A 14251-nucleotide genomic window follows, 5' to 3' on the forward strand; every position below is an offset into this window, starting at 1 on the left:
ACGGATGAGAAGTAAAAAAGAGCCGCCAGGTGCTAAAAAAAATAGACCTTAGACTCAAACGTTAGAACAGGCTTTTCCCCGCAGCACGCTGTGTAATAAATACTCACAAAGAAAACGGCGGCCATTACAACTTATGTCTAAAAATCTATAGTTTCATGCATCGGTTAAAACACTGGACTCCAGGTACACGACGCCCAGCTGGAAACACTTCCTGCAAGTCGAGCTGCCCGAGATTCACATAATTTACAGAAAATGTTACATTTTTGTGATTTATATCGTTATCGGGACGATAGAATTCTTATATCGGGATATGAGATTTTGGTCATATCGCACAGCCCTATTGTTGACCACCTCCACCTCCTCTCCCTCTATCTGAACCGGCAGGTCCAGACTATAACAATACACAACCGAGAGCATTAGTTATTGGCAATACATGCCACTTTGATAGTGAACCAGGCATCTTTGTATTTTTTTAAATTTATTTCGATAGTTGAATACTAATTGCTTACTGACATGACATTTAAATGACATGAGAAATGAGGTTTAGAATACCAGGAATGCTAAAAAAAAACAGCAGTGATAGGATGCCCAGAGGCTCCACATTGAGAGTGTGAAACAGTGCCCTCTACAATGAAATGGGATGTCTTTATAAGATGATAGCTGCTTTTCTTTTTTCTTTTATTCTTCACTGTTGTCCTACATCTCCCTGCTTTCTCTAACATCTTCATTTAATTAGCATCAGTGGGCTTTAAGTGCCTTGTGTGCGCCAGTGCTTAATGAGATTGTTAGCTCAGTTATGCAGATGTGTGTGCGCGCGTGTGGGAGAGAGGCAATAGTGAGAATGAGGAGTATGTATGTGTGTGCGTACTTGTTTGCATGTGTGTCAGTGGATATAAGCTTTTTTCCACATAAGGCTGCTTGTTTAAACCATGACGGATGCAATGTGAGGCATCAATTGAGATATGCGATTATAAAGCGATTGTACATGTCATAGACTGGTGCCCGTGGGCTGTGCGTGGAAACAGACTGATGTGTAGCAGAGACATTTATTGTTCAGATGGGATGAAGTGCAGGCCACAAACCATGCAGCCAGTGCCAGATGTTGATCTGTGCAAATGGCAAGGCAGGCTGCCTATGCAAGCACATTCATATGCAAAGAGCGATTTGAGCAGACTCCAGAGATATGCACACACATATTGTAGGTTAACCTTTTACATTTGTGTTTGTCTCTCAATTTTTTCTTCCAGGAGAAGGCCATATGAGGATAGGGCAGCATCACGACCCGTGTCTTCCAGTCCACTGAGACAATCACCCAGACAAGCTACAAGAATGGTTAGTTCATCGCTATTCTTCAGAATTTCTAATCGCACCTCTGGACTTCCCCGGCATGTTTGTGTTACGATTCAGCAATTAGATTTATAGGTCCCTGCGAGGTAGCGTTGATGAGACATGAAATATTAACAGCAACCAGGCTGCTGTTGCCAACACAAACAGCAGACCCAACATTTTGCTTTCTTCTTTAATGTTGACCAATTTGGGAATTCCTAAACTCATTTCCCCATGAAGTCGGAGGAAAATCCCTGTGCCCGCAAGTTTCTGTTTCGCAAAAATGACGATAATGTCTTCACAGCTGACACACATAATGTGTGCAGCTTAAAACAGCTTTACAACTTCTTCTTTATGATTGTAATATTGTTTTTTTTAAAAGGTGTTCCTTCACCTCTTTATCAGGTTGCAGTTTGTGGTGCTGTCCGCTGTTATTGCATTTGTTATGATCCATGATTGTGAACCATTATTTACATGTTAGAATCCTCCCACTGGGGTATATCCGTGTGCTTTTTTTTTTCTCTCCTCCCTCCAAGGTGTGTGAAAACTAGGGGATGCAAAACACATTGCACTGAGAGACATTGTCAATATTGTGTCCTGTTTATTGATAGTCTTGAGCTACCCTTCATCTCCTTATAAAGTGGGAAATAGGTGCAGTGATTTATTGATGTAGAAAGAATACATGGAATTATATAAGGATATAAACCAAAACACTGCTTGTAAAGGAGGTTTAAAGCCAATACTTGATATGACCACCTTTATTCTTCAACACACCCTGAACTCTCTTAGGAAAGCTTTCTTATAATTTCCTTAAGTAGTGTTCAGGAATAGTTCTCCAGGTTTCTTGAAGGACATTCAAAGCTCCTATTTGGATGTTTGCTCTATTTTCTGTCAAAATCATCCCACACGGTCTGAGCTCTGGTGGAGGCGAATCCATGACTGATAGTGACCTATATATGCTTTCACACACTGACAGTTGTTTGGAACCATTGTCGTACTGAGAAATTAAGCCAATGTCAGTCAGCCTCACAGCAAGAAGGTCCTGAGTTGGATTCCACCAACTGGCTGGGTCTTTTATGTATGGAGTTTGCATTTTCTGCCTATGTTTACGTGGTTTAGTGAGGTTAGGGTCATTCTAAATTGCCCATAGATGTGAATGTGGGTGGGATGGTTGTTTGTTTCTATTTGTTAGCCCTGTGACAGACAGGTGACCTATCCGGGGTGTACCCTGCCCAGGTAGCTGGGATAGGCTCCAGCCTCCCCGCGACCCTGAAAAGGATGAGCAGAAGACAACGGATGGATGGACTGCACACCATGCTGAGATATGCCACATTTTCAGCTAATAGTGTGGGAATCTGCGGGAATCATCTTGTTTGTGCAAAAATACTATTTTATACTTATGTTATCTTTCTATTTTTCATATATTCTAATAAAGAAATAGGAAAAAAATTGTGGTGTTTACATCAGACTGTCAATAAAGAGGCCAAAGTTACAGTTTAAAAATCGGTTCTTTTCATGTCTTCATGTGCAGACATAACACTGGTTCTTCTATTAAGTTAGCTACTTTTTTGGTTAATGATTCATAGGCCAGTTAAGTGGCTTAACAAATAAAAACACTGCTGCGAAAATGGTCAGGTATAACTGGAATGAAAATGAATGAAAAAGAAGCCAATGTCCAAAGAAGAACTTTGAAAGGCCTTTAAAAAGCCTGGAGAACTATTGCTCAAGACCACTAACAAAAATGACATGAAAGTCTGACCTCTAGGTATCAAAATATTTAAAAAATAAGTGGTGCCTCAAGATGTTTGCACAGTACTGTATTTAAAAGTAATGCTTTGAATTTATGGTGCAATTCTGAGAATGTAGCACGCTGTTTTGAACAGCCGGTGGCCTGCATACCCAGCATTCCTAGATATCGAAATGTTTGTTTGAGGGCGAGGCTCTGGAACCTTAATGCCTTTTTAATCAGAAAGGGCATTTAATCCCAAGCTATTCCATTCTGCGATTTCTTTGCATCGGTGCAGTTCTGCTGAGGTACACCCAAGGTCCACACTCCACGAGATCTTAATCAAATTCAACAACATATCTCCTTTCCCTATCACTCTCTCAACTTTATTAGATATTTCCCCCATTTCAACCTTGCTGCCCAACCTCGACTAGAGTAAACTGATCTTGTATCAACAAAAGCCCCTGCAAGCATTCAACTTATCCTGCATAAAATAAATCCGGCGCCCCGTCGTAAAACAAAAGGCTGGAGAAAAACAAGAATGACAGGCAGCCGAGCTGCACATATGCCCCTCTTGCGGAATTTACTGTGTGACGGAAATGATGTGGAACTGCCAAACATCTGGAGCGCTGTATGTGAGAGGGAGGAGAGCGAGGGAGCAAAGGGTGGAGAAATGGAGATAACAAGGGAGTAGAGGGTTGTTAGTTAAACACATGTGGGTGCACTGTGTATCTGTAAGCTTTTAAAGAGCCCTTTTGTTGTTGCCAAGAGAGAAATTACATTGTGTCAGCAGGCAGTGATAACCTCCATCACCGCCTGTTCCTCTGGCCAAACTGCCAATCAGAGCGCTGTCAGAAAACATATCAACCATCTTAACTTCCATTTTATTCCTGCTGTTGATACCCTTCTTTTTTATCCCACCCTTGTCCCCCCCCCCTCCTCAGGTGGATGGGGAGCCAAACCATATATCTCCCGATGACAGTGACCTGGAGGCTCGTCTCAACAGCTGGAACCTGGGGGTGAGTCCAGGGGCATGCCATGAGCTTCTTTGTTACATGCAGCTGTCAAACGTGCTGTTGCTCGCCACAGTGACAGCAGTGAGTCTGAGCACCTAAGTACATCCGCATCAGTAGTGCAGTGACGCAGAGTTAACAGCACCGTTCGAACAAAGGGTTGAGAGGCCTTTCACCTGTGTTCTCTTGAAAACACTTCCTTTAGGCAGTTTGGCGCTATTGTAGGATGTCAGGGTAGGACGGGGAGCGAGAGAAAGGTTGTGTAAACTGAGAAATTGAAGATGTGTGAATCATTCTTATCTTCTCTATCTGAGTGCATCAGGCCTGGGCTTGATATGCCCCCTGCCCTCATATGTTGCTATCTCCTCACCTGCATGACCCTTCGACTGTCTTTTTTTTCTTCTTCTTCTTCTGTTTTTTTGTTTTGTTTTCTTTAACATGCTTGTTACCTTTGACTTTCTCCTTTCTCCACTAATATTTTGGCAAAATCTCCCCTTTCTGTTTTCCGACTTTTTGCACGTTTCTCCAATCCATTGTCCTCTCCGTCTGTCTGTGACTACCTCCCCTTTATTCTCCCTCTCTCTTTCGGTACAGGGGTAATCTGAGGCATCCATCAGCCGACGTGAAGCCGCGCACCGCGCTGCTCTGCTTTCCTCTGTGTTGAAACGCTGATAAGAGGCATTGCTTGGCAACCCTCCCCCTAGCCTGCATCTTTCAAATCAACAGATGTTCCTTCACACACAAATACACACAGGCCTGCTCAAGTTTATAGAAGTTTTTATAGATGCGCTGCCTCAAAGTGCCCGACGCCTATGAAATTTCTGCACAGCTGAGCATCATTTTATCTGGAACATCTTTAGCATCTCTTTAGATGTTCTGAAGCAGTCCATATCGATTTGTTGTTCATTTCACCCTGATGTAATAAAGTGAGTGCAGTCAGCATTGGTAACGTGGTAACCGGACAGTGTATAACAAATTGCTTCAGACTTGGAAAGCTCGACACAAAACCTGAGTCAGCTGGACCTCCATCTGTTTTTAACTTTCATGTGGTTTGTGTGTTAGAGCAGCTAGTTTTATGTAAAATGGGAGTTTTGCTACCTTAGAGATGGGTGCAATATGCACAGGACTACCTGTAGGCAGAAGTTTTTTAAACTTGTGTCACATGTAATACAGTTGTTCAGTTGTTGCTCCTACCATTGGCTGTCTGTGGTTAAAAGGGCTGTGCCGACGACTTGCTCAACACCAGTCCAAAACTAGGAAGCTATCAATCATGGCCTCTCTTTTGGCTGGAGAGCCATCCCTTGCGATTTGGAGTGTTGTTCCTCTTGTGCGTCCATCCATCCATCCACGTCAGGATTCAATGACACAGGACGCCGTGCCAGCTGCGAGGCTGGACAAACATATGCTTAGAGGAGTGTGTGTGTGTGGGCAGGCATGCAGGGCAAGAGTATGTGCACAGGCATACATGTGCACGGAGTCTAAGTTTAGCATTGCACCATGCCAGCATTACACCACAGCATTTAGTCTGCATGTCTTCCTCGCCCTGTGGGCCGTGCTCAATCAAATGTGATGACTGGCTGTCTGTAGATATAAAAAGAAAATCCCATTCTTGTTTTCAGTCTGGGCACTAGTTTAGAAGACTATCGATTGATTCATCACTTGGCGAATGTGAATTTGTTTTCTGGCCTTCACCAGACTTAAGTAGCAATTCATCACACATCATTGCACCCACCACCGCAGCGCTGGTTATTTTATTTTTTTATTTTTTTTATAGCGCTGGTTATGTCGAGCGGTCTAACTCGGATGTTTCCTTTTGTTGAGGACTTGCAGTGAAATGTATGACCTGTTTTTACCTGCGTGTAGACTTAGCAGGGAGCCACAGTTACTCACCCTAAAGCAAAGATTTTGTCTTTATCCTCATACTGTAACTCTAAACGTTTGAGGCCCAAACTCTGAGGTTTTTTCAGGTCCTGTTTTTTCCCATTCATTCTGGATTAGCTTTGCGTGGGCCGTGCCACCTTACGGCATTAAATCCCCCCCCCCCCCACCCCCCCACCCTTTTTTTTTTACATCGAATGAGTCCCACACTTCCCTCCTCTTCCTTCTCTTCCTCCTTGTTCTCCTCCTTCATTGCTATGTTGAAGAGATTAGCAACAGAACTGTTTACTGGGCGTCATTGCTGTCATCTCTAGAGTCGGCTCTGCTGCTTTGAAAAGCCGTGATCTTGCTGCTAGTTGGCAGCCCCTACAGACAGCCCCAGTGCATCAGAGCGAAACGCTGTATGATAGTGCGAGTTCACAAGAAAGTAATGGGGTCATAAACAAATGTCAAATAGTGCAAGCAAAAACAGCAGGCTGTCAAGCAGCAGATATTTTTGCAGTTTGTGTCACAGTTAGTGAGGTGTATTGATGTAACACCGCAGAGAGACATGGACCGTGACCCGCTTACTTTCAGGTGGTTTAGTGGCTCGCTCTTTTTCAGTCTACTGTGTTTCATATTGTAATCAAAGAATACGCTGTGTCAGTGTTTTGGCAGGGATGTGTACACATTTGTCTCAGCGTGACAGTAAATGGACCAGGGATAGCTTAGAGATTAGCGGTCCTGAGTGTTGACAAAAGGGACAGCTGAAAGAGGCCAAGAGCGGAAACAGAGCTCGCCACACACACAAAGCCTTGAAGTGTCCCGACGCATTCTGCCTTTCTAAACAGACACAAGTTGACGGAAGAGGCTTCAGCCATAGCACTGGGCTTTTGATGTGCTCCCCACATTGTTTATGGCAGACTTAGGGTGGAGGTAGTGGTAAGGCTTTGTTAAGAGAGGAAGGAGCCAAAGAGAGGTCTAAAATTTTTCTGTTTACTCTTTCAGATTGAGAAGCCAAGGTATTTGCGAGAGGAGCCCGTTCCCTTGTCACCAGTAAGTTGTCAGGGGGTCTCTTGTACTTTATTTATTGTTACGTGAAGAAAATTGTCTTTGATTTCCTGAGTCTTCTCATTCCCACATCTCTCTTTACTATATCTCCTTAGATTTTCAAGTCAAGCTTTGGGGGGAAGAGTAACTTGGCCAGTGATCAGGGTGCACAACTGTTACAGAGCAAAGAGGTATGAACCAGAATGAGAGACATTTGCCACTAACTGAGAATATACATACTTTATGCAGTCACTGGCCACTTGGTTTGGTCCATCAGTTCAATCAGTTTAGGGATGGAAACATGGTCAAGATGACCTGCTAATGTTCAAACCGAGCATCAGAATGGGAAAGAAAGGTAATTTCAGTGAATGCGTCATGGTTGTTAGTGGCAGATGGGCTGGTGTGAGTATTTCAGAAACTGCTGATCTACTGGGATTTTTCCCAAACAACGGTCTCTAGGGTTTAAGAGACAGTAAATCAAATAACCACTCGTTACAACCAGGGAAGGAGACATTCAAAGGGACGGGACAGAATCTGCTGTAAACAGCATGTAAGCATGACTCCATCCTGCCTTGTATCGACAATTCAGGCTGGTGGTGTTGTATTGATAAGGGGGATATTTTCTTGGCACACTTTGAGCTCCTTAGTACCAAGTTAGTATTGTTAAACACTACAGCCTACCTGATTATTATTGCTACCCATGTCCATCCTTTTATGACCACAGTGTGCCCCTCTTCTGTCATATCCTAAAGCTCAAATCATTTCAAATTTGGTTTCTTGAACATAACAGTGAGTTCACTGTACTCAAATGACCTCCACAATAACCAGATCTCTATCCAACACAGCACCTTTGGGATGTGGTGGAACGGGAAATTCACATCATGGATGTGCAGCCAACAAATCTGTCATGACAATAAGGACCAAAATCTCTGAGGAATGTTTCCAGCAGATATTTTAATTCTAAGCCATTAAGCCAAGCTGGTACTTGCAACGTGCACCTAATGAAGTGGCCAGTGAGTGTACATATACATTAAGTAGCCACAACAATGGCGAATGGTGAATGGCCTGTATTTGTATAGCGCTTTTCTAGTCCCTAAGGACCCCAAAGCGCTTTACACGTTCAGTCATCCACCCATTCACACACACATTCACTCACTGGTGATGGCAAGCTACATTGTAGCCACAGCCACCCTGGGGCGCACTGACTTGTAAAACTAATGGCTGACAGCTTTCATATAATGTATGTTATTATTGTTGAACTTTTCAGCAAACTATTTCACCAGCTAGTGAGCGAGTTAACATGAAGCCACCGCTTGACACAGACATTGCTTACAGCATAGAATTTAACACAGTCAGAGACACTCTGCTGGACAAGCTCTCTTGTTGCTTTATGGCATTAAACGCCCCCACAGCCACGTGCGCGCGCACACACACACACACACACACACACACACACACACACACACACACACACACACACACACACACACACACACACACTGTTTGTACTGTTGAAATAGCCAAGGCCTCTTAAAAAGACAAATATAATGCAAGTTCCCAGTGATGACACTTTTTTCCCTTATGTGGATTTAAGCTGAAAATCCTATTCTGAAAACATGCTTTGAAGTCCCGTGTGCTCCTCCCAAACTTCCCCGAACCCCCACACATTCCTCCCACCATCCACCTTTTAATGCACTGTTAAATATAAAACTGAGCATGACTTGTCTGTAATAGCTATGGCTTTTCATACCTGCAGCCAGTCAGTAAGCACTGGCTGGAAAAACATACAGGACATTTTGGACAAGAATGGTCTGGTTTGTTGGTCTCTCATGACAAGGATCTGTTTGTGATCGGTGGATGTAAATCTTCTTTTACCAGTCAGGCAATGTTTCTGTGCACTGACTGAATGAGGCAACTCCATTATGAAAACATTAAAGCCACGTCCTATGCTGTTTGATCCCACCTCAGACTAGCTCACTGGCTCCATACAGCCGTGTGTGGTGGGAATATAAATTTACCTCAGCAGAACATATTTAATGCAGTGAGTTACCGTTTTATTAGATACACCTGTGTGATCTAGTGCAGTGCGACATAATTGTCCGTCAATAAATTGTGTAGTGTAATGTTTATGACATTCAGTGTTTTTGATGTTTGTGAAAGTGGTATTTGAGCATATGCTTAGTGTTTTTGGTGCGCACAGTATATTACGAGTCTGACACTGGTGTGAGCTGTGAGATTTAGTTCATATGTGAACGGCCTTGAATATGAGCATGGATTTTTAGGAAGAAAGCCATGGCAAACGGCGCCGGCCGTTTACCGAGGTCACATGCTAGCAATGTGGGAAATACTAAAAGTCCAGGAAATCCATTGCACTTAGTCTCAACTTGTATTGAGACTATGGTTTTCTAAGAAAAGTGCATCTAGATTGTTAAATATAAGCGTATGTGATTTAGACTTACTACATTACGGATGGACAACAAATGCATTTGGTACCAACAATTTGTAATTTGTTGCCACTCATACGTGTCCTTCTCTGGATACTTTGATATTTGTAGAGGAATTTCTGTTTTAGATCTGTGGGGTTCTGACTGGAATCTGATTGTAAACAAAGTGCAAAGTTTTGTGTATGTAGACAATAAAAGATTTGCAATTTTCACCAATGTAGCACAGTTAACCGCCACATTATCACAGTTACACGTGTCATTTCCAACTTGGCCCCATCGGGTCGCAAACTGATAGCAGACTGAATCTGTCTTATTGCTGTTGTATCGCTGTCTTGATGCACCAAAGTAACTCAGAAGACAGCAGCTGTAACTGTGAGTTGTTAGCGGACCCGGTCCGAGTCCATTTCATCCGTTTCAAAGGCGCACAGTCGCAGTCGTTTATGATCGTGTTGCAGAATCTAGCCACTATTTGGCCTAGTGTGACCGTAGTATAAAGTACCACATAGGTGAATTTCAAAGTCAGTCAGTTACCCGATGATGGGAGTGCTGTTTGTACTATTTATTTAAAAAATGGAACATACCATGAGCAGTTCCTTATTCAGGCACAGTATTAAGCTGCAGCTTGTGTTTTGGACCAGTCTGTGGCCACTGTAGTGAGGTATTTAAAATGCTGAAAAAAACACAGACTTACAGCAAAAGGTAAGAGTCAAACATGAGCTGTTACATTGAATCTACAGACTGCGAGGTTTGTACGGGTAAAGCACCTTCTTCGTAGTCAACCCATGTTGCCCTTTGACTTTGCCGGCATGCAGAAACTTTTCTCGTAATCTTGTCCGGCTCTGCTATTCCGTGGCTGTCTGGGTTAGGTCTGGGAAATCACAGTGACATCACTTCCCCGTAATCCCTAAAGCATAGTTGGAAATTTACCCAGGTTTAAAGTGTTATACACGCCACATGCCATTAAGCTGGTGGCAGCTTAACGAACATCTCAGCTTTCACACCAAGCTCATCCTCCTGCTAATCTACTGACTGCATTACTAAAAATGCAGACTGTTTTTTTTTTCCCTTGTGGAACAATGAGTGGCAGCTGAGAAACTTCCCTGCAAGCTGCCATTGCTTTAAGTAACTTAGCTTATACATATGTGCACACTTACAGGGGAAAATGTGGAAAATGTCCTGCTAAAGTCCTGCTAATCCTACAGCGCGCTCTAGCAGTGCTTAGCATTAAGAGGGCTGGGCCTTTATTTGGAAATTCAATTAAATGTCGACTGATGAGTCAGGTTACGCTATACATAGGCCTAAGTCTTGTAATTATGGAACATACTGACAGACTGACTAAAATACCCAGACTTTCTTCTGCAGTTTGTGCGTTCATGCTGTCTACAAACTACCCCCCCCCCCCCCCCCCCCCCCCCCCTTGGTACCTGACCTGAGGGATTGGCAGTGTGTTAGTGTCAAGCAGTACCATTCTAATGGTCACAGTTCCCTGAATGAAGATCAGTACGCTTCGGATTCTGATGCCATAATGATGCAGTCTCTCTATTCTAAGACCCTTAGGATGGAGCTTGAGCTCACAGCCTGTGACTTAGAGGGCCATAGCCTGCCTTATCTGATCGCTTTTCAAAGCTAAAAAAAAAAAAGAGTAACCTATTGAGTCTTAGTATTTTTTAAAGGGACTAGTTCAGTATGGCGCTTCAGGCTGGAAGATATAAAGGATCTGCAGTGTTCCAAGATGATGAAGTTACTGCTCAGCTTTTGAGTTTGCGTATTTGATGTTTTCATGTTAGAAATTTTTAAGTAGTGTGTTTACTTACTCTGTATTCAGAGCTGCGGTTTATTTATTTATTTATTTCCTCACATGTCAGAGTCGAATTTTAGCCAAAGTTTTTATCCGGCCTGTACAATCTGGACAGACTACAGTAAATTAACTTCTTGTCAGACTGTGGAAATGGCATCTAGCTGCTCCTGAGCAGATAGTGCAGCGCTGTATACCGACTATCCTAGAGCATCTGTGTTTACTGAGGATGAAAGACGCACCGGGACATTGTACATCTCAATTGCGATGAAGGAAATGCACAAATGCAACCTTGCTTTGTGGAGCCTAAACAGTTAGCAGCCGATTTGTGAACACGTCCCCCCCCGAGGGAAAAGGCCCTGACCCCGCGATGGTTTCGAGAGCAGAAAAAGCAACCTCCTTCCCTTTCTCGTACCCATCCTCGCTTTCGTTCCTCCGTCTCTCTCTCTCTTTCTCTAGCCTCTCATCCTTTCAAGAGCGAAGTGTCAAAAAACATGGCATCTTACAGCGCTCGCTACAACTCTGAAGAAGAGAAAAGGGAAAAAGCTGTACCACCCAGTTGGGCTGATTGAAGCTGTCTCAAAAGCCTTAGGTGTACGACATCCCTCCTCCTCCTTCCTTCACCGACGCCTTTTATAAACAAGTTTCAGACACCCCTGATCTAGTTTGGCAAACTTTCTCCAAAGAGCATTTGAACAGAGGATGAGAAAGTGACACCCCCACACGTTCTTTTTTTGGGGAGTAGAGGGGACGGGGGGAGAGCAGAATCAGGTCTCTACTAACTCCTTTGCTTTTCAATCACTGCTACCTCTCTCCCCATCTCTCCCTCTGTCTTTTCTTACCCCCTCCTTTTCTTTTGCCTTTTCCTTTCTTCTCTGACACGTCTCCTGTGGTCCCCTCAATTGCACAAGAAATGGCAGTAAATCAAGGAAAAAAGAAGCAGAATACTTAACAGAGCTTTGTCAAGGATACAGTGTCTAAGTGTAGCTGAAATACAATAATGAGGAGAATCGTCTAGAAGGCAATTCAAGTATTTTAGTTGGAATTTTATTTTTAACACGGCTCACAATGTAAAGTGAATTGCCGACATGTATTTATAATTTTTTATATGTTTAGTATGTTGTTGGTGTTTTTATTGTATTGTATGTGTACACTTAAACACCTGTGTAGTTAAATCATGTCTGTACTCAGACATCACAGTTACTTCCCTTTGATTCTCTCTAAGAGAGAAGGTCTAATGTGGTTTGAGTGTGCCAAGTAATGTTGTGGGAATTTTCTGCTTAATAGTTTTTGATGACTAGAACAAACATGATCTAGCCCTGGGACGTTATAACTGCTGACATAGTCATACACACAGCCACACTTTCAAAGGAGGAACACTGTCACCCTGCTTTAGGGTTGATTAAGACACCAGAACAGACAGTGACTAAACATGAGTAGGGACATCAAAGGAAATGGTCAGTCATCCTTGTGTCAAAGACTTTCTTTGTGCCTCCGTGTGTTGTTGGCACTTAACGGCAATCTAACTAGGAAAATGTGAGAAATACTTTTTCCAAAGGTGGAATAAAAATAGCATTATTATTCCATGACATGTGACAGATTGACATCAGCCTTTGCAAGGTCACCCTGTCTCCAGAAAGAGAGACAAATCTGTATGGTTGTTGCACCAGGAAGGTTGTAAAATCTGCCAAATCAAACATGCAAAGTTACCTGCTGTAGCGACCCCTTGTAAATAAGGGAGTAGCCAAAAGTAGCTAATTATAGAAAATTCTGGTTTGTTTGAGTAATGAATTCATTACTTATCCAGCCAGTTTATGTTTACACATGTTTAATTTTAACGCTCACACAAAGAGGTTTGATATGTTTTATTGGTTTTGTGGGTTTATTCTTATTGGCAGTCTCCAAGCTGGTACTGGTGAAGGCCTGGGAACAGAAATCTTTATTCGCAGAAAACATTACTTTAGCATTAAACTGATGTGTATTCTAATGGGTAGGAGGACCCGTTTACATGGGTCAGGCATAACATTATGACATATGGCAGGTGACTTATTATCTCTTAATCATGGCACATGCTAGTGAGATGTATTAGGGAGGAAGTGAGCATTTTGTCCGCAAAGTTGATGCTGAAATTGGGAAAAATAGGCAAGTGTAAAGATTTGAGCAAGTTGGAAACAGCCAAATTAAATGGCTGAATAAACTGGGTCAGAGCATCTCCAAAACTGCAGCTTATATTTGGTGTTCCTGGTCTGCAGTGGTCAGTATCTATTAAAAGTGGTCCAACAGTGGTGAACCAGCGACGGGGTCATGGGGAGCCAAGGCTCACTGAAGCATGTGATGAACGAGGGCTTTCCTGCGCAGTGCAGTCGAACAGACGAGCTATTATAGCTCAAATTGCTGAAAAGGTTAATGCTGGTTATGATGGAAATGTGTTAGTTTGTTGTGTGTGGGGCTGCATAGCTGCTAACCCCACAGTATCCAAATTGGACAGAGCAACGGAAGAAGGTGGCCTGGTCTGATCAATGACATTTCCTTTTATATCACATGGATCAGGGGTGCCCAATCCCGGTCCTCGAGAGCTACCGTCCTGCAGCTTTTAGATGCATCCTTGTTCCCACACACCTGAATCACATGAATGGCTTGTTATCAGGCCTTTGCCAAACATGATGGCATGCTGAAGAGATCAAACCATTTGATTCAGCTGTGTCGGAGTAGGGATGCATCTAAAAGCTGCAGGATAGTAGCTCTCGAGGACCGGGATTGGGCACCCCTGACATGGATGGACCAGGTGTGTCACTTACCTGGGTAATGTTCTGATATCCATGTGAATGGGAGGTGTTGGTGGATGTAAGCTAAATTTTAATAGATTGTTAACACAGGCCCAATCCACATCCTTATAAAGTCTTCAGCAAATGAATTCAAAGCTTTTTGAGCTATACTGTTTACAGACAGAATGACACGCACACGAACGCTACCAAAAACATAACCTCCATCTCTGAGGTAATTATTAGTGAGTGTTTTCATAAAAGCGATGATCACTGTT

The 14251-nt window shown here is 43.0% G+C and overlaps 1 protein-coding gene across 9 annotated transcripts in view; it reads left to right on the top strand.

The window, feature by feature from the left end:
- Positions 1-14251, top strand: part of cep112 (centrosomal protein 112) — a 144566-nt gene that overhangs the window by 12571 nt on the left and 117744 nt on the right. For 8 of the 9 annotated variants that reach the window (XR_003272234.1, XR_003272235.1, XR_003272236.1 and 5 more), the window contains exons 5-8: positions 1248-1332; positions 3997-4071; positions 6931-6978; positions 7089-7163. Coding sequence is in view for 6 of the 9 variants with exons in the window: in XM_026165046.1 (XP_026020831.1) it covers positions 1248-1332; positions 3997-4071; positions 6931-6978; positions 7089-7163 (283 nt within the window). In the remaining 3 variants the exon portion in view is untranslated. The remainder of the gene's footprint in view (positions 1-1247; positions 1333-3996; positions 4072-6930; positions 6979-7088; positions 7164-14251) is intronic. The other variant, XM_026165048.1, reaches the window with a different exon arrangement.

Source organism: Astatotilapia calliptera, chromosome 4 (assembly GCF_900246225.1).
Source record: "Astatotilapia calliptera chromosome 4, fAstCal1.2, whole genome shotgun sequence".
NCBI lineage: Eukaryota > Metazoa > Chordata > Actinopteri > Cichliformes > Cichlidae > Astatotilapia > Astatotilapia calliptera.